Below are 20,836 nucleotides of genomic sequence, written 5' to 3'. Positions count from 1 at the left end.
ATTTTGTGTTGTCCCTGTAGCTACTGGTACTGTACCACTAAAATATTAAAATCTCATATCCAGCTGCTCATTCGGGCGACGTTGCTTTGTTTGCTTCATCGAAGAAAGATGTAGATGCGGGCCACTGAGGTTATCATAATTATGTCGGGGGGGGGGGGGCAGAACGGAAAAGGTTGGGATACACTGTTCTAGAGAATGGGATGATGATGTCAAAGGTCAACATGAAGATGGGGAAGGTCAATATTGTACTAATGAGGTCAGGGGTCAAGGTACTTCAGTTTCCGTTTGTTCGCGTCAACACAACGAGACCACATGTAAGAAAGGAGATGGACGTGAACGAAGCAACAGAAACACAGGTGTGAATGATTAAGACGAAGAGAAAATAAAAAAAAATATGATTAAAAAGGAAAGAAAAAGAAAACAAAGTCAAAAGTCCAAACAGAGAGGAAAAATAAAAATAAACACATTAATAAAGACGAAAAAAAGAAGAAAAAACATTCCAGGAATATGACTGGCCGGCGTCTTCAAATAACATCATGTCTTGTGTTTTAATTTATGCTAAGGGTATAAGAGCTGTGTTTCCAGGCTATACGACGGTTTAATCTCTTTTTTCTCCAGCATGAAAGTGAATAGCGAGTGTAAGAGTACGTAAAGGTGTTTTAATCTGTATTAAGGGAAGGATTTTTTGGGGGAGTGTCTTAAAAACTAAAAGGAATATATTGGTGTTATGGTGAGTTATGACTTCCTGTGCTGTCCACATCATAGACTTGACACCTGTACACATGTTCTATTAATTACAAACGATTACCTGTGTGTCTGGTGTAACATCTGTACAAGTGTCCTGTCATATATAAAGGATTACAGGAGTGTCTGTTTTAACATCTAATAATGGAGCTCACTCATAAATTTAAACAAACACCTGTACAGATGTTCCAATTAGTACATGGAAAAGATGAACGTATGTATGTATGTGACTTGACTCGTCCAGCTACACACCTGTCCAAATTTGTTTTCATTTAAGAGGGAAATAAATAATGTAACTGTATGACTTGGTTCATTTAGTGAGACATCTATGCACATGTTCTTATTCATGTCTTATTATTTGCAAGGCTCATCCAGAGGACTAAACAGATACTCAATTTTCTTATCTCACAAATAAACAAATGTGTCTTGGCCTAAGCCTATTGAATTAACATTATTAAACCACCTGTACAGATGCCATATTTCACACGTAGGCAGCTGAGTCTTACCTGGGCGTCTTCATCAGACTGCTTGTACAGTTCTTGCATGATCTCCTGGATGGCCTTGGTGAAGCACACAGTGTAGTTGGTCCATCCCTGGGGCAGTGTGAAGTCCCCCGGGGTCTTGCCTGTCCACCGACCCGACCCATCACAGTGCTTGTACACATACTCTGAAACACACACAGGAGGAGTGTTATTTTGGGCCTACTCTGAGGTACACACACATACACACAGCTACAGTAGTAACATTCGTAAGCACCATCATTTAGAACACAGTATAAAGTTTACACAGTCCGTATAAGTTTCCCAGATGAATTGAGAGAGAGAGAGAGAGAGAGAGAGAGAGAGAGAGAGAGAGAGAGAGATAACACATTCTCCTATTTATTTATTTTATTTTTTAAGAGCAAATGGACGAGCAACGACGACGAGATGATAATAGTGAAATGTGTCTCAGTAATTTATAACAACGTGTGGAGGTAGAGGCCGTTGTGTATTACTGTTGTGTGTTGGTGAAAAATAATACCCTGGAGGTTTATTTTTCAGGTCAGGTTAGGTTAGGTCAGGTTAGGTTAGATCAGGTTAGGTTAGGTTAGGTCAGGTCAGGTCAGGTTAGGTCAGGTTTAGGTTTAGGTTTAGGTTTATTTTTCCAGGGTGAGGGATGGAGGGAGGGAGAATTTAAATACCCAAATCTGGAGCTGAATATTTATAACCCAAACATTGAGATTGATTTTGTTTTGGTAGGGTGATGTCGGGTTAGGTTGGGGGGGGGCGTTGCATTAGGTTAAGTTTGGAATAAGTTTGCCTTAATTAGACTCAGCTTAGATTAGGGATAGGTTAGTAGGTTAAGTTAGTCAGGAGGTTAGCTTAAGTTTGGGTTATCTTAGGTCAGGTTAAGTAAGGCCTACAGCAGAATAGACGAGGTAGGTTAAGTTAGGTTAGAAATTAATATATGTTTCATTAGGCTACGTTTGGAGTAGGTTAGGTTTGGTTAGGTTAGGTTAGGTTTGGTTAAGTTAAGTTAAGTTAGGTTTGTTTTGGTTGGATTAGGTTTGATCAGTTTTGGTTGTTTCCATAGCTCAAAATTAGTTAAGGTTAGGTAAGGTTTGGTTAGGTTAGGTTAGGTTAGATTTGATTTGGTTAGGTTTGATCTAGTTTGGTTAAGTTTTCATAGCTTAAAAATAGACATAAGTTATATTTAGTCAGGATCCGGGTGTGTGGGTTTAAGAGTTAATGAGGGATTATCAGCTTTGGGACGTAGGGAAGAGTGAAGTGAATCGGCAGTATTAAATCGGCTCAGACGTCGGTTATATAAGTCAGTCTTCAAGTGTAAATTAACTCTATCGTTAAGTAAATCGGCAGTACTGAATCGGCTCAGACGCTCAGTTATATCGGTCAGTCTACAAGGAGAATAATCGCCCTCCCTCTTAACTCACCCCGTCTCGACAAACATGCTGAAATAGTTTTCTGTATACTTTGTACATGAATTTCAGTTACAATGAAGTCTCCTGAGAGCACGAGGCTGAAACTCTGTTGATTCTTTTTAAGCCCCTGGTGTGTATATTTCGCTATTTTTTTTTCTTTGTTGATATTTTTTCATTTATCTTCAGTTATGACAAACAAACAAAATAATTCAGACAGTGAAGGCATTATAATGATAGCAAGAAAGGCGTTAGTTTTATTCTTTATTAATTATAGGAGAGAGAGAGAGAGAGAGAGAGAGAGAGAGAGAGAGAGAGAGAGAGAGAGAGAGAGAGAGAGTAAATATTCAAAATGGCCGAATGTTAGCGTAAAGGATAAAACAATATTTTGTGTACCATAACATAAGAACCTTACAAACCCAACTGTGTACACAATACCATATATTACTTTAGTGTGTGTGTGTGTGTATTAATAATAATAATATTATTATTATTAATAATAATAATTAACGGTTTATTGAAAATATACATTGGACATAAATGACTTATTACATACCAAGACATGGGGTGGGTGGGTCGTTTAACAAAAGCTTTCATTACTGAAAGAAGAAGGAACATGAATTGCACATACAAATTATTATAGTTTACAGTTGATGGCCCCGGCCTGGACTGGTCATGGAGACATCGGGTGGTGTGGTTATTCCCGTGGTGTAGTAATTCGTCCTCGAGTGTTGATATGAAGGACCTTACGTGGTCATGGAGACATCGGGTGGTGTGGTGTTCACGTGGTGTAGCAATTCGTCCTCGAGTGTTGATATGAAGGACCTCACGTGGTCATGGGGACACCGGATGGTGTGGTGTTCACGTGGTGCAGTAACTCGTCCGTAGGTGTTGTTATGAAGGACCTCACGTGGTCATGGGGACACTGTGTGGTGTGGGGTGGTGTCACAGTACCTCACTCTGCTGGGTGGTGTTGTGTTATCTCGTAGTCAGGTGTGAAGCCGACCCACTGTTGTTCCCATGATGGGCTGATTAGCACCTCCTGGTCAGAAGATGGTGGTCAGTTCCCAGGGGTCCTTATCTCAGCGGTGCGTCACGGCTCTCACTGGTAATGTCTGGTGCTGAATTCACTGGCTTAAACACTGTTCATCATTGTTCTACACTGATCCCACTTCTTTCCGAAACGCAATTGTCACTTTTGATTATGTTGATATCCCGGTGGCGAGGATGGGTCGGGGAGACGGACTTGGGGAGTGGGGCTGAACAATGAACATGGCCAAGAGGGGCCGCTGCTCAGCAGCGCCTGGTAGGTCTTGACCCTCCCGTGGTCAAGGATGTGTGTGTGTGTGGTTTTTGTTTATTACTAGTTGTGGAATACTGTTTTGCTCGGTTTGTTTATCAGGGGTAGCTCATAGCCTTTGTTAAAATTATCAATATTATTATTGTTATTATTGGCAAAAGAAGGATGAAAAACTTGTAGAAAGGAGAAAAAATGAAGACACAACACGAAAGAGAAAAATGCAAAGAACAAAGGTTAGGTTAGAGTAGGTTTTAGGTTTGGGAAGGTTAGGTTAGGTTTAGGTAGGTTTGGTTAGGTTAAGTTGGTAGGCTAGGTTAGGTTTTGTTTGGTTTTGGTAGGTTTGGTTAGGTTAAGTTGGTAGGCTAGGTTAGATTAGGTTAGGTTTAGGTTAGATTTTGTTTGGTTTTGGTAGGTTTGGTTAGGTTAGGTTAGTCATTTAGTCAAACGAGAATAAAATGTTTACACAATTGTAATTTTCCTCTTTGATAAACTATAAATAGTAACTTCAAAGGTTATTTTTAACTACCTGTACTCAAGCTAATTACCAATAATAGTCGGTGTTGCATTGTTAAGTGGTTGACATTACGCTAAATATTATTACCTATGTTTATATATTTATTTAGTATTATTCTCTGTTGTTGTTGCTTTTTTACATTACAGTGAATCCTCTATTAACGGACTACTGTATATGGAGAGGAAATTCCTTTACGTCAAGGGTGTGTTTGATAAAAGTGTGTTATATTGAGGTTCCTTTAGAAACACAACCCCCATCTAACGGATTATATGGAGAGAAGTCCGTTATATACAAGTTTCACTGTATATTTGCTAAACATTGTGTTGATTATATAGTTTTTTATACCAGTATTTAATTTATGTACATATTGTGTCCGGTTTATTCATGTGTTATTCTTTACATTATTAATTTTTTCTTCGTGTTTTCTTGTTTTGTGTATAATGTATTGCTGAATAAATACAATAACAGTGTTGCTATTAATGAAAAACGTGTGTATGTGTGTGTGTGTGTGTGTGTGTGTGTGTGTGTGTGTGTGTGTGTGTGTGTGTGTGTGTGTGTGTGTGTGTGTGTGTGTGTGTGTGTGTGTGTGTGTGTGCGTGCGTGCGTGCGTGCGTGCGTGTGTGTAAATATATTGTGTAAGGTGAAATGTATAATTAAAGTTAAGTGTTCCTCTGAACACTAAGCAAAGAACACAAGCTAACAGTGTTAAGCCCTCTGTCGAGATCAACCCATCAACGTTAATTCCTAATGTCGTGATATTTCCAACTCTCTTTACATATTAAAATTACAGTCGCTGCAGGTGTGATTTATTTTATTTTTATTTATTTTTTCATATTAAAAGAGGTGGTTCAAATTTTGTTAATGGATTCTTTTGGTGCTAAGATAGAATCACGTGAAGATTAGCCCCCCTCCAGCTTATCTCATCTTAATTTAAATCCCCCTAAAACTAACCAAACCTAACCTAACCTCCCCTCCCCCAGGTAGCGTTAAGAGAGTTTTAATCATCAGGTGATATTAGCTACTTGGGGAGGCGGGTTTAATGTTCATATGAGCCGTAAAATTTAGTGTTAATATCAGTCTTGAAAGCTGTGAGGCGTCAGATAGCAAAATAGTCAGCCTCTGAAGTTGTGCTTGAAGTCTTTCATTACCCGGGAACCCCCCCCCCCCCACATAAGTTGTGAATCTCTTGAGAATGTGGAACCTTGAGATGTTATTGTTGTTGTTGTTGTTGTTTGAAAAGTGTCTTGACTTTGAGGCTCTTGAGAGATCAAGAGTAAAGTGGCTTCTTTTTTTTCTTCCTGTTCTTGTTCCTCGTGGTCTTTTGACAATTCTTCTTTGCTTCCTCCATTTGATCTCCCCGTGTCTCTTATCCTCCGCTTCTCCTCTTATATCATTTCTTCCTTGTTTTCTTCCCCATCCTTCCTACCATTCCTTTCATCTTCCTTGCTTAATTTCTTCCCGTCTCTCCTCATCCATTATTTTTTTCTGTTTACTCGTCTTTGTACTCTGCCTTTCTTCTTTATTTCTCTGTTACTGCTTCCCTTTCGAATTTTTGTTCTTCCTCCTTCCTTACCATTCTTCTTTCCTCACTCCTTCTCTCTCAAATTCTATCATCTGTTCTCTCGGTCTGTACTTTCCCTTTCTATCAACTCCTCCCTCCCTCTTTCCTTCTCTTCCTTCTTGTCTCACGTTCATTCCTTCCCCCCCCCTCCCTTCCCTCTCCTTTGCCCCTCTACCTTCCTCTTTTCCTTCCCTTTTTATCCATCCCCTATCCTTGCAGAATCTTGGTTTCGTAGTTTGAAATGGATGCAGAACTCTTGTGTGTGTGTGTGTGTGTGTGTGTGTGTGTGTGTGTGTGTGTGTGTGTGTGTGTGTGTGTGTGTGTGTGTGTGTGTGTGGGTGAGTGTTTGAGTGTGTGTGTGTGTGTGTGTGAGAGTCTTTGAGATTCTTATTTGTGTAGTAGTTAGGTGAGCCAGAGTGACAATGTGCTTCTTGGTTATTAGAAGAAACAAACTCCTGGATACCAACTACTGCTTTCTCTCCCACCCTCCCAGTACTGTACACACTTTTTTTTACTCCTCTTCTTCCCCCGTTCTTCCTTCTTCTTCACTCTTCCCCTCTCTCTCTCTCTCTCTCTCTCTCTTTCTTTCATCTAATTATCCATCCTCTTGGTCTGTGTAATTTATCTTCCCTTCAATCTCTCTCTCTCTCTTGTCTCTTCCTTCCTTCCCATCGTCTTTCTTTCTTTCTTTATTTCTTTCTTTCTTTTCTTGTCCTTCCTCCCTTCCCTTCTTTCCTTCATTCTTGTCACGTTCCCTCCCTCCCTCCCTCCCCTTCTTCCTGTCTTTTTATCTCGCGTTTTCTTCGCTCCTTCCCCTCCTCCTTCCTTCTTTTCGTCTTTCGTTTCTTCATTCCTCCCTCCCTCCCTCTTTGCCTTCCTTCCCCATCCTTTCCTTCATATCCCTTCCTACTCTCCATTCAGTTTTACCGCCTTCTACCATACTTTAGTTGAGGGTGGTGTTGGGGGGGCAATCCATGATATACGATCCTTTGGGAATCTGTAACCCGGGTGTGTTTCTGCTCTTTGTCATACAAAGATTTTTTATTATTATTATTTTTATTTTTGGCCCGCGGTGCTTTGTCCCTTTCATGGCAGCCTTGACAAAACTCTCTCAGCCAGGAGAAGACACGTAAAATATAACACTTGGAACATCTTGACATAGGGTTGTGTATTAACCGTGTGTGTGTGTGTGTGTGTGTGTGTGTGTTAGACTCATGTAGAGAAGCCTGTGTAATGTAAACTCTTACAAATACATTTTCACCTGTTTTTATATCAGTAAATTCCCCCCTCCCTCTTTTTTTACGATGGTGCAGGTACAGATACAGGCATGGTTACAGTTACATGTACAGGTCCAAGTACACTTACAGGTATATGGTCACAAAGTACAAATTTAGGAATATCTCTCCACCACCCTCTCTCTCTCTCTCTCTCTCTCTCTCTCTCTCTCTTTCTCTCTCTCTCTCATTCAAAGTTAAGCCTTATATTCCAAACCCTTGTATCTCTCGCGTTCCGTCACAAAAATCCTATGTAAAGCTTTCAAAAAAATTCTTGCGGCATAGAAAGCAAATCCTCTTAGAAATGGGCTAGTGGATAGTTTTGCTTTAATCCCTTTACTTAGAAACTCGAGATTCTTCTGCGGCAAGATAGAAGATGGAAAACTGTTGAAAATGAGGCCTTGAAAAAAGGTGATGAGTTCTTTCAGGTCATTGGATTCTTTTGTGTCTTCTTCAATAATTTAGTTTCATCATAATTGGTAGTCTTTCTTCAATAATTGGTAGTCTTCCTCAATAATTGGTAGTCTTCCTCAATAATTGTTAGTCTTCCTCAATAATTGGTAGTCTTCAATATACTGGGTAGTCTTCCTCAATAATTGGTAGTCTTCCTCAATAATGGTAGTCTTCTTCAAAAATTGGTAGTCTTTCTTCAATAATTGGTAGTCTTCCTCAATAATTGGTAGTCTTCTTCAATATACTGGGTAGTCTTCCTCAATAATTGGTAGTCTTCCTCAATAATTGGTAGTCTTCTTCAAAATTGGTAGTCTTTCTTCAATAATTGGTAGTCTTCTTCAAAATTGGTAGTCTTCCTCAATAATTGGTAGTCTTCCTCAATAATTGGTAGTCTTCCTCAATAATTAGTAGTCTTCTTCAAAAATTGGTAGTCTTCTCAATATTGGTGATCTTCTTCAAAATTGGTAGTCTTCCTCAATAATTGGTAGTCTTGCTCAATAATTGGTAGTCTTCTCAATAATTGGTAGTCTTCCTCAATAGTGGTAGTCTTCTTCAATATACTGGGTAGTCTTCCTCAATAATTGGTAGTCTTGCTCAATAATTGGTAGTCTTCTTCAAAAATTGGTAGTCTTTCTTCAATAATTGGTAGTCTTCTTCAAAATTGGTAGTCTTCCTCAATAATTGGTAGTCTTCCTCAATAATTGTTTTCTTCAATATACTGGGTAGTCTTCCTCAATAATTGGTAGTCTTCCTCAATAATTGGTAGTCTTCTTCAAAAATTGGTAGTCTTTCTTCAATAATTGGTAGTCTTCTTCAAAATTGGTAGTCTTCCTCAATAATTGGTAGTCTTCCCAATAATTGGTAGTCTTCCTCAATAATTGGTAGTCTTCTTCAAAAATTGGTAGTCTTCCTCAATAATTGGTAGTCTTCTTCAATAATGGGTAGTCTTCCTCAATAATTGGTAGTCTTGCTCAATAATTGGTAGTCTTCCTCAATAATTGGTAGTCTTCCTCAATAATTGGTAGTCTTCTTCAATAATGGGTAGTCTTCCTCAATAATTGGTAGTCTTCCTCAATAATTGGTAGTCTTCCTCAATAATTGGTAGTCTTCTTCAAAATTGGTAGTCTTCCTCAATAATTGGTAGTCTTCTTCAATATAATGGGTAGTCTTCCTCAATAATTGGTAGTCTTCCTCAATAATTGGTAGTCTTCCTCAATAATTGGTAGTCTTCTTCAAAATTGGTAGTCTTCCTCAATAATTGGTAGTCTTCTTCAAAAATTGGTAGTCTTCCTCAATAATTGGTAGTCTTCTTCATATAATGGGTAGTCTTCCTCAATAATTGGTTAGTCTTCCTCAATAATTGGTAGTCTTCCTCAATAATTGGTAGTCTTCCTCAATAATTGGTAGTCTTCTTCAAAATTGGTAGTCTTCCTCAATAATTGGTAGTCTTCCTCAATAATTGGTAGTCTTCCTCAATAATTGGTAGTCTTCTTCAAAATTGGTAGTCTTCCCTCAATGATTGGTAGTCTTCTTCAATATAATGGGTAGTCTTCCTCAATAATGGTAGTCTTCCTCAATAATTGGTAGTCTTCTTCAAAAATTGGTAGTCTTCCTCAATAATTGGTAGTCTTCTTCAATATAATGGTAGTCTTCCTCAATAATTGGTAGTCTTCTTCAATAATGGGTAGTCTTCCTCAATAATTGGTAGTCTTCCTCAATAATTGGTAGTCTTCCTCAATAATTGGTAGTCTTCTTCAAAAATTGGTAGTCTTCCTCAATAATTGGTAGTCTTCTTCAATATAATGGGTAGTCTTCCTCAATAATTGGTAGTCTTCCTCAATAATTGGTAGTCTTCCTCAATAATTGGTAGTCTTCAAAAATTGGTAGTCTTCCTCAATAATTGGTAGTCTTCTTCAAAAATTGGTAGTCTTCCTCAATAATTGGTAGTCTTCTTCAATATAATGGGTAGTCTTCCTCAATAATTGGTAGTCTTCCTCAATAATTGGTAGTCTTCCTCAATAATTGGTAGTCTTCTCATAATTGGTGCTTCTTCAAAATTGGTAGTCTTCCTCAATAATTGGTAGTCTCTTCAAATTGGTAGTCTTCCTCAATGATTGGTAGTCTTCTTCAATATAATGGGTAGTTTCCTCAATAATTGGTAGTCTTCCTCAATAATTGGTAGTCTTCCTCAATAATTGGTAGTCTTCCTCAATAATTGGTAGTCTTCTTCAAAATTGGTAGTCTTCCTCAATAATTGGTAGTCTTCTTCAATATAATGGGTAGTCTTCCTCAATAATTGGTAGTCTTCCTCAATAATTGGTAGTCTTCTTCAATATAATGGGTAGTCTTCCTCAATATTATTAGTCTTCTTCAAAATTGGTAGTCTTCCTCAATAGTCTTCTTCAAAATTGGTAGTCTTCCTCAATAATTGGTAGTCTTCTTCAAAAAATTGGTAGTCTTCCTCAATGGTGTTAGTGGCAGTCTTCTTCAATATAATGGGTAGTCTTCCTCAATAATTGGTAGTCCTTCCTCAATGATTAGTAGTCTTCCTCAATAATTAGTAGTCTTCCTCAATAATTGTTAATCCTTCTAACCAATATAATGGGTAGTCTTCCTCAATAATTTAGTGATCTTCCTCAATGATTGGTCTTCCTCAATAATTGGTGATCTTAAAATTGGCTAGTCTTCTCAATAATTGGTAGTCTTCTTCAAATTAGTGATCTTCACCTCAATGGTGGTAGTCTTCTTCTCAATATAATGGGTAGTCTTCCTCAATAATTGGTAGTCTTCCTCAATAATTGGTAGTCTTCCTCAATAATTGGTAGTCTTCAAAAATTGGTAGTCTTCCTCAATAATTGGTAGTCTTCTTCAAAAATTGGTAGTCTTCCTCAATAATTGGTAGTCTTCTTCAATATAATGGGTAGTCTTCCTCAATAATTGGTAGTCTTCTTCAAAAATTGGTAGTCTTCCTCAATAATTGGTAGTCTTCCTCAATAATTGGTAGTCTTCTTCAATATAATGGGTAGTCTTCCTCAATAATTGGTAGTCTTGCTTGAAAATTGAAGTTTTAGAAAGTGGAATACTTGGTAGAAATTTAGATTCTTAGTGAGTTGAAATATTTATAGGGAGGGAGGGAGGGAACAAGAGACAAGAAGGAGGGAAGGAATGAGACAAGAAAGAATGAAGGAAGGAAATAGAGACAACAAGAAAGGAAGAAGGGAGTGATGGATTAAAATATGTAAATATTCACAGAAAACGAAAAACCACCAAAAAAATTGGCAATCTTCAACTAAAACGCAAAGTTCTCGAGCAAACTTGTTGGTGGTTTAATCTTTCCTTGATTCCTGGGTTGATGACCAGAAACTGTATATCTTTTGAGGACCAATTTTCTTCACGCAATATTTTCATCTGTTCTCATCTTCTCTGTGATATAGCAACATGTTAACGTCAGTATTAAAACTATTATTAAAAATTTCCAGTCTCTCTCTCTCTCTCTCTCTCTCTCTCTCTCTCTCTCTCTCTCTCTCTCTCTATCTCTCTCTCTCTCTCTCTCTCTCTCTCATCTTTAGTATTCACGTCATTTTTAACACTATCCGTCCACCCATCCTCTTCTCATGCTAATACAACACAGTATCATCCGTATATTAACACTTTTGCGTCTCCCTCCTTCTGCCAATAATTAAATAATATGTAAATTAACACTTATATTGAAACCCTCGTTAATTATCTTGTTCGTGTTAATTTAAACGTTTATGTAAGAATTGAGATTTAATACACTGATACAAATGCGTCTATTTGGTTATGATGAATATAATGTGTTTGATTTGTGAATTATCCACACACACACACACACACACACACACACACACACACACACACTGTAACAACAAAAGAAATGAGAACAGAAGGTAAACGATAAAGAGAAACTAAAGGTAAGAAGAATCAAACACGGAATTAAATGATGACAAAAGATCAAGCAACAATAGGAGAACATCGTCAAAAGTGTGTGTGTGTGTGTGTGTGTGTGTGTGTGTGTGTGTGTGTGTGTGTGAAAGGATTGAAGCAGCAGGAGGAAGAAGGAGTAAGGAAGCCAGGCTAAGATTGTCATAACACTGAAAGAACGAGAATGCAGTATAAGAAACGAAATGGAAATGACAAGTCAGGGCTGTCAGGAAGGTGATGAGAGGAAGATGCGCTCATGATAATTTTATGAGGAAGATAAAAGGATTTGAATATTTTATGTTCCCAGAACCCTGTTTATGTTGTCTTGCTTCCCCCCTCTCTCTCTCTCTCTCTCTCTCTCTCTCTCTCTCTCTCTCTCTCTCTCTCTCTCTCTCTCCATCGACATTTCCTCTTGTTATCATTTCTTTCTGGATTCTCGTCATGGGCTATTTGATTTTTAAATTATTCAGCATTTCATTCTCCTCACTACAGTTATTGCTGATTCTTTCTTCTCCTTCCTGCTTCCTCCTTCTTCTCCTCATTTTCTCCTCCTCCTTTCCTTCTCTCCTCCTCCTCCTTCTTCCCCCTTCTTCCTCCTTCTCTCCTTCCTCCTTCCTCCCCCTTCTTCTCCTTGTCTCCTTCTCTTCTCATTCTCCTTCCTCCTTCCTCTTTCTCTTCCCCTCCTCTCCTCCTCCTTCCAACCACTAGCTTCACCACCACCAGCAGCTCGCTATATTAATTCATTCACCAGGGACAGAGTCTAGTTTTCCCGGTATGGTTTCCTCTAGAATAAACTTATGAAATAAAGTTTTTCCTCCTTTCATCGTAAGAAAATTAAAGGAAAAATCGTCCCTGAAAAAGTGTGTGTGTGTGTGTGTATGGTACTTGTCTTTACTTGCTTCTCTCTCTCTCTCTCTCTCTCTCTCTCTCTCTCTCTCTCTCTCTCTCTCTGTCTCTCTCTCTCTCTTCACATCCCCAGCCTTCCATCTTGGTCGACAGTAATATCTTCTTGAATGATGTCTTTTCCTTTTTACACAAGATCTTAAATCTTGCTAAAAATTTTCCTCGCCCTCAAGAATCTTTCTCAGCCTCCAAGATTTTTCCTCACCCCCTAAGAATCTTCCACACCCCCTAAGAATTTTCCTCACAACCAAGAATCTTCCTCATCCTCAAGAATCTTCCTCACCTTCCACGAATCTTCCTCACCTTCCACGAATCTTCCTCACCCCAAGAAACTTCCTCACCCTCCACGAATCTTCCTCATCCCCCAATAATCTTTTAATGTTGATTCTTCAGATCTCACTTCCGAATCTCTTACCTTTGAACTTTTAGACGAGGGAACCCGTTTAATTACCTTTCATAACCTAAGCAGACTCTAACCAAACTAATTTAACCTAATCTAAACTAACCAAATTTGACGTTAACCTAACCATTCCTAACCCTAACCAAACCTAACCTAACCTAACCTAATTAAACTTAACCCTAACCTTAACTAACCTAACTAAACTTAACCCTAAGCTAAGCTAAGCAAATTTGCTGTCACTGTTTGGCGTTTCGGTTCACCTGCCTTCAGTGAAAACATAACAAAGGGCTATAGATGTTTCCTTACAATACCTAAAGGCAACATTGTTCGCTGAAGGGTTAACTTTTGTGTCGCTGTAAATCTTCACTCGTTTCTTATGTTTGCATTATCAGCTGATGGAAGGGTGAGGGGCAGAATCTTATCGGACACGTTTGTTGTAATACATAGATGCTTATCTAACAGGAAAGACAAACAATGTAGAAAAGGGAAATATATACAGTTTCCTTCAGAACTTTATGATCTTGTCATCAAAACTCCCTCAGGAAGGCTGAAGGTCTAAGCCACTAATGATGACAGACAACACGAACCAGCTTAATGATTATACAATATACATATCTAGTGATTAATTTGGTTAGGTTAGGTTAAGTTGGTTTCTGTCACCAATCGTCGTGGCCCCACAAACTGTTGCCCTTTCGTAAGAACACTTCTAAGGGTACTACTACCTAGTCATTATGTAATTCTCTTCCACCTTATAAACATTTTTACTTTAGAACAAACTCATCCTTGAGATCCCGCCAATATATAACGTGGTAAAAGTGGCGACTTTCTCCTTAACCTTTACCAACATTTGTATAGGAGTAAAGCTGAATGGAAGATTAATCTGACTTTCTCTTTTCCAGGTATGTGAAAGTTAACAGCACCTCGGTGTACCGTAGCACACCACAACTCATCACACTTCAGGTATGTCCAAGTCAGTTTTATATATCAGTTACCATTGTTTTTGTACACGCTCGGGAGTCTTGCGTCTCCGCTAACTGAGTAAGTCGCCGTTGGATCCCGTGTTGAAGATCGGGATCACGTTTGCTGTATAAAGTCACTCTGGAAACTTTCGTAATCCAGTGATTTTCTAGATAGTGACTTGCGTATATCATTAATTCGATCAACTTCCGGAACTTTGAATTCCTTTACGCCATTATTACATGAAAGATTAGACTATGTCTTAATGGGTACTCACGTGACCAAGATGAAGTAAAATGTGTAAATGTTGTTTTAAAATGTTAATTAATAGTCTAATATAACTTAATAATTTGTAACAGTCATCTGCAAGCCGTATACATGCATTGTCTGTACACACGCTGAACTGTATGCCTGGTCTGTATACATATACTGTACTTACATGCCAAGCCAATTGTAAACTTTTATGATGACTTTACTGAATAACTATTATTATTATTGTTATTGTTTTATTGTTATTGTTATTAATATTATTATTATTATTATTATTATTATTATTATTATTATTACGTTCGTAAGTGAAAAATTTCCCTCCATGTACAGACACGACAACTTGCTGAACTGATTCTCAAAGATACATACAGTAAGTTGATTCTATACACCTTAACCCTTCGAGTCCTGGAAGGTTAAATCATCGTCATCGAAGGGTTAAATTATGAAAATCAAAAGGGTTAAATTATCGTCATCAAAGGCGTAAATCACTGTCATCAAAGGGTTAAAGTTGTGTGTATTAGAATGCATATAATTGGCTATATAGTTAAAATGGCGTCTAAATCACACATAGACTTTACTGTATCTAATCAACACTATGGTGCTTTAATAATCCGGTCGTTAATACGATAAGTTAACGAGCAGTGGGTTATAAAATTGTGTCCGTGACTGTTCTGTCAATTGATTTTTATTTTGTTAATTTTTTCTTCCTTTGTTTTGTTTTTCATTTACATATTTTAACATTACCTTTTATTTTTTTAGAGTTGCAGATTTTGACATCAAGGATTTTATTTTTTTTCAGATTTTAAAATAATGTTTAGCGTCCCCCACCTCCCAGGAGTTCTCGAGGTAATATTATTTTTAACCTGCATCTAATTAAGAATTTCTTCTGAGTTTGTTGTGTAAGTTTCTTGCTCGCACACACACACACACACACACACACACACACACACACACACACACACACACACACACACACACACACACACACACACACACACACACACACACACACACACACACACACACACACACACACACACACACACACACACACACACACACACACACACACACACACAGAATGTATTGAGTATGTTTGTCAAATGTCTCTCTGTTTGGCTGTCTATATTCCGTTTGTCTTGTTCTCATTGTCTATCCGCCTTAAGAGTTGGCGGATGACTTTCAAGGTTGACTTTAGGGGGTTATTAATGATTCTTAGGGTGATTTAAGGGGTTAGTAGTGCCTTAAAGGATGATTTAAAGGATTAGTGGTGCCTGAAAGGGTGATTTAAGGGGTTAGTGGTGCTTTAAAGGGTGATTTAAGGGGTTAGTGGTGATTTAAGGGGTTAGTGGTGCTTTAAAGGGTGATTTTAGGGGTTAGTGGTTCCTTAAAGGGTGATTTAAGGGGTTAGTAGTTTCTTAAAGGGTGATTTAAGGGGTTAGTAGTTTCTTAAAGGGTGATTTAAGGGGTTAGTGGTGACTTGAGGGGCTTGATTTAAGTGAGTAATTAGAGGTGACTTAAGGGGTTACTTAAAGGGGTTAGTAGTGACTTAAGGGGTGACCTAAGGGGTTAGTAGTGACTTAAGGGGTGACTTCAAGGGATTAGTAGTGACTTAAAGGGATTTCTAGTGACTTAATGGGTGAATTAAAGGGGAGGTACTCACTTGAAGGATCGACCCCCTTGACGGGTGGGCAGGGCAGCCGAGTGCTCCCTCCTGCGGGCGTGGGCGGCCAGCACAACACCAGGTCCCAGGTAGCGTTACACCAACTCTCTGTAACACAACGTAATACTTAGTAACACAACGTAACGCCTAGTAACACTACGTAACACTTAGTAACAGAACGTACACTTAGTAACAGAACGTAACACCTTGTAACATAACGTAAAACTTCTTAGTAATACAACATAACATTTCTTAGTAACCGAAAGTAGCAATATTTTTTACTTTTCTTATAAATTATGATAACAAATAAGCATTCACCATCAATGAACCAATCATATAAATTCAACCCATAAAAGAATTCCTCCCCCACAAAGTCTAAGAGAACTTGGGCTGTGATTATAAACTGACGTAAGTTGTTTTGCGTCATCGTAGGAATATTTTAATTATCTGTATTTATCTTTATTTAGTCTGTAGTAATGGAATATACGAGGATAACTATTGTAATGCATTTAGAAATTTGATGCGGCCGTTTTAATTCGTTTAAGATGTGGTGGAACTGAAGAGAATTACAGGGTCAGTTTTTTGAGGAGGAGGAGGAGGAGGATGGAGGAGTTGTAGGAGAAGGAGAAGAAAGGGGAGGAGGAAGAGGAGAATGAAATTAATATTAGTAGTAAAGTAAGAAGAAAAGGAAGAGGGAGTAGTAGTAGTAGTAGTAGTACAAGGAAAAATAAGAGGAAAAGTAGGACGTAGATTTTCTCTGAAGAATTACATCAACTTAAGATTTTTATCGAGGAGTAAGAAGAGGAAGAGAAGGAGGAGGAGGATACGGCTATATAAGTCAGCAAGGGTCGAGTGTGAGGCCAGGACACACCACCACCACTTCTTCCCCCCTCTCTATCTCAGCCGCACCTCATAAATGCCACTCGCCCATCGTGCCTGAACGTAATTAATGCAGTGGGCTCAGGGCTGTCTCACGCAGGTTTCAACTCCCTCACTCCTGTCATGCAACTCAGAGTTATCTCATGCATGTCTGGTCGGGTGTGATAGCTCGTTTTGGTTTTTATGTCTCCATTTTTAATTTGATCAAGGTCGCTGCTGGAATTGGCGGGTCGTGTAATGTTCATTGTTTTTGAGACACCAGCAAACTCATGAGAAACATTGGATACGGTTTTCTGTTTGGGTTGACTACGTGTGTGTGTGTGAGAGAGAGAGAGAGTTAAAATTTAAGCGATTTAATTAAGCTTTGTGAATTTAATACCTCAACTCTCTCTGAATTCATTTCGTGCTTCCGCCTTCTTATTACTTTTATTTCATTTACATACATACATACATACATACATACATACATACATACATACATACATACATACTTCAGCATGGTCACGCAGGTATAGTTTTCTTTTCCCTGACTAACTTTCCCTTAATGACATGCAAATTGTCTTAACTTCCCAGCACACCAAGTCTTGTCGGGATATCTTTGTGTCTCGGCAATGAATTGCCAGTGAAAAGGTAAAAAATTAGTGTTTTTTTTTTAAAGTTTGTTTGGACAATCTTATTTATACTATGTTATTTGGTGGCCGGACAGGTTAGGTTAGGTTAGTACTTAGCAGCTGGTGGGTTAGGTTAGGTTAGGTTAGTATTCAGCAAGTCCACCCACGGGTCAATCCACCACCGACACAAGCACGCCCGAAAATGCTCTCATTTAAAGTGGGAAACCAAGTCTCCACTCTTTGGGAATCAACAACCTAGCCATTTACTGACAGGGCGAACACTTTTTACCTCTGAGCCACGTCACAATACCATTTATTATTACTAGAATAATATCATTATCACATTACCCACTAAATCTTCTGGTCCGCTTTTATGAATTAACGATGATACACGATAAGGCCTTCAAAGTCCTTAATTTGCTGACAGTTTAACTGGATGCACATTAATTAATTACTTCTTACGTTGATGTACTGTAAACGGGACCACTCAAGATTATCCCTCTTAACCGATAATTGGAGACGTTTTCACTGTTTGATTATTTACTTTTTATATGTATTTTGGGGAAAGTCTTGATCTGGAGGTTATTTCTTCTTAAGCTGGTTATAGGAGACGTTCTCAAAATACACATTGCTTTAGTTCTTGGCTTTTAAGAAATAATTTGTCACTCAGGTCATTCGGAGAGGTTTATCAGGTATAATTAACGATTGTCTTAACATTACATTGAAGTTTTTTAATTTTGTCTATTGGATAGTTTGATAGTTTGAGTACTTCTTAAAATTATCAAATTTCTTCTGACAGTACGTTCACTTTGTTTTCTTTTTTAAATATGTTTCCCAGAGCAATAAAGAACATTTTCCAGGTATCGCTAATTAGTTTTATGAAGAATTTCGTCATACCTGGCGTGAATTTCCGACTTGTTTAATATTTTCTTGACAAATTGGATATGTTTGCAGGTGCTAATTAATTGTCGGGGTCAAGGATGGTGGAAGGGGCGCGGTCGTAGTGTGGTGTGCTGGTGGAGGGGGATGTGGTGTGTGTGGTGGATGGAGATTGTGGTGTCATGGTGGATAGAGGTCGTGGTGTCATGGTAGAGGGAGGGGCTGTGATGTAATGGTGAGGGAGGGAGGGGACTGGAAGGAGGGACCACACATACACACACTATACGTTCACTGCAGTACCTCACCTCCGCTCGTCCATTTAAGATCTAATCCGAAAACCATTAAACGTGTATTATAGTCTAGAGCGGAGCGTGGCGGCGGGGAGGACGCAGCATTCGCCTCTTATTATGTCCTAAGGGCTTCTGGTTCTAGCCCATAGCACCGCCAGTCCACTTTGGTCGGAATAGCCGTGAATGGGTACCTAATTCTACAGGTGAGGAAGTAAAGATGATAAAGTGAAATGTCGGTTACACTTCCTCCCTGCGGCGCACTGAAGGGTTAGTATTCAGAGTAGGAGATAATCATAGAAAACTTAAAAAAAAAAGATTAATTAAATTGTCCGTATTAATAAGGAAGAGGGGATGATGGTAGAGACATTAAAAGGTAAAATGGAAGGTAGGAAGGGCAAAGAAAGGCAGAAACGGAGATAGTTTAAGGAAATTAAAAGTTGTGGTCCACCAGAGAGAGATCAACCCCTGGTAGGATTGGTCGTCAACCCTCTCAGACATGATGGAGTGGTTCTCTTATTATTAGTATTTGCATAAAGAAAAGCCGCTCAGTGGTTATGTCTAATAATAATTAATAATAAAGACAGTATGCAAATTAGCACTCTGGATCAATAATGGAGAGTTACAAGAAAAATATGACAGTGGAACAACAACTGAACTGAATGAAGCCGAGATGCTGTGTTATAAGTGTGTGTGTGTGTGTGTGTGTGTGTGTGTGTGTGTGTGTGTGTGTGTGTGTGTGTGTGTGTGTGTGTGTGTGTGTGTGTGTGTGTGTGTGTGTGTGTGCGCGATAATGAGGTACTGTTTCAAGGGAGGAAGAAGAGGAGAGCCTTCAACTGATAATGGTGATGATGATAATGATGAAGATAATGATAATGATAAGAATAATAACAGCATGATAACCAATATAGAGCTCAAACATATATTTTATTCTTGATTTAGATGCAGGTAAATATTACTATATACTCCTGGGCGACTCTCTGTAATTCCATCTCTTACTGGACCGTCACGTCAAAATCAATATCTGACCCCCCATCCCCCCACCCCCCTCCCCTACCACTCCAACCCCTTCCCCCCTATACCACCCCCTACACCTCCCTCCACCACCCCCTACACCTCCCTCCCCTACCCCCTACCCCCACCTTCCCAGTATCCTAGTGTTGCCGTATATTGGAGGATCTCTTCCGGGTGTGGAGAATAATTGGACAGTGAGAGATATATCAGATCGGGTGGGAAGGGGTATATATCATTCTCTGTCTGTCTGTCTGTTTTTTTGATTGATGCCTGTCTGTTCCTAATTCTGTTTGTCCATCTGTCTCTTTCTCTGTCTTATCGCTCTCTTTCCTTCTGTCATTAAGTCTAGTCTGTCTCTTTTATCTATCTCCCTTTCCCTCCCTCAGTCTATCTCTCTTTTAATCTCTCAGTCTATCTCTCTTTCCATCTCTCAGTCTATATCTAATATTCGTTCTTGAGTAACAGTAAGAATTATCACTGTCACGACCCTGGGCTAATGAGTTCACGAGAGAGAGAGAGAGAGAGAGAGAGAGAGAGGGAGAGAGAGAGAGGGGGGGGGGAATATTTACTGTGGCATCTCTCTGTGAATGGCAATCTCAACTCTCGACTATTCTCGTTTCTTTGCGGCTGGGTGATTCTCTCCGTCCCTCCCTCCATATCTCTCTCTCTCTCTCTCATTTTTCTCTTTGTCTCTGCTTCTGTTTCTGTCTATTTCTGTCAATCGGTTTTTTCTTTCAATTCCTATAAGTATTTCTGTCTCCGTCAACCTTTGTATTTCTGGGTTTTTTTTCTTTTCTTTTGAACTGTTATTATTTTTGTGTTTCCCTGTCTTTTTCTTTTAGCTTGTTTTTTTTCTGTTTTCTCAAGGTTCTGTCTATATGTCTCTTCGTGTATCTGTCTGCGTCTGTTGGTATTTGTTTGTCACTCATAACCTAAACACGTCTATGTATGTACAGCCATAGAGCACTAGGGATTGTGGGTCTCTCTCTCTCTCTCTCTCTCTCTCTCTCTCTCTCTCTCTCTCTCTCTCTCTCTCTCTCTCTCTCTCTCTCTCTCTCTCTCTCTCTCTCTCTCTCTCTCTCTCTCACACACACACACACACACACACACCAAGGTTGGGTGTAATATTACGCTCAGTGTGAAAGCCTCTTATCTCAGCTTACTTTATGTAAAACAGGTTATTGTACACTCGATGTTTATTTATAATTTCGCCTGCTACCTCGGCGTCTCACGAGTATAAACACACACACACACACACACCTAAGTTACA

At 38.9% G+C, this 20,836-nt stretch overlaps 1 protein-coding gene across 1 annotated transcript in view; it reads right to left on the bottom strand.

Annotated features, from left to right (window-relative positions):
• Nucleotides 1-20,836, bottom strand: part of LOC121874562 (PDF receptor-like) — a 178,288-nt gene that overhangs the window by 78,956 nt on the left and 78,496 nt on the right. Inside the window, exons 3-4 of the mRNA XM_042378755.1 lie at nucleotides 15,897-16,004; nucleotides 1,251-1,411 (exon numbers count right to left, since the gene is read on the bottom strand). Of these exons, the coding sequence (XP_042234689.1) occupies nucleotides 1,251-1,411; nucleotides 15,897-16,004 (269 nt within the window). The remainder of the gene's footprint in view (nucleotides 1-1,250; nucleotides 1,412-15,896; nucleotides 16,005-20,836) is intronic.

The sequence above is a fragment of the Homarus americanus genome, unplaced genomic scaffold (assembly GCF_018991925.1).
Source record: "Homarus americanus isolate GMGI-L3 unplaced genomic scaffold, GMGI_Hamer_2.0 scaffold34360, whole genome shotgun sequence".
Lineage (NCBI taxonomy): Eukaryota > Metazoa > Arthropoda > Malacostraca > Decapoda > Nephropidae > Homarus > Homarus americanus.
This window is presented reverse-complemented; position numbering and strand designations above follow the sequence as displayed.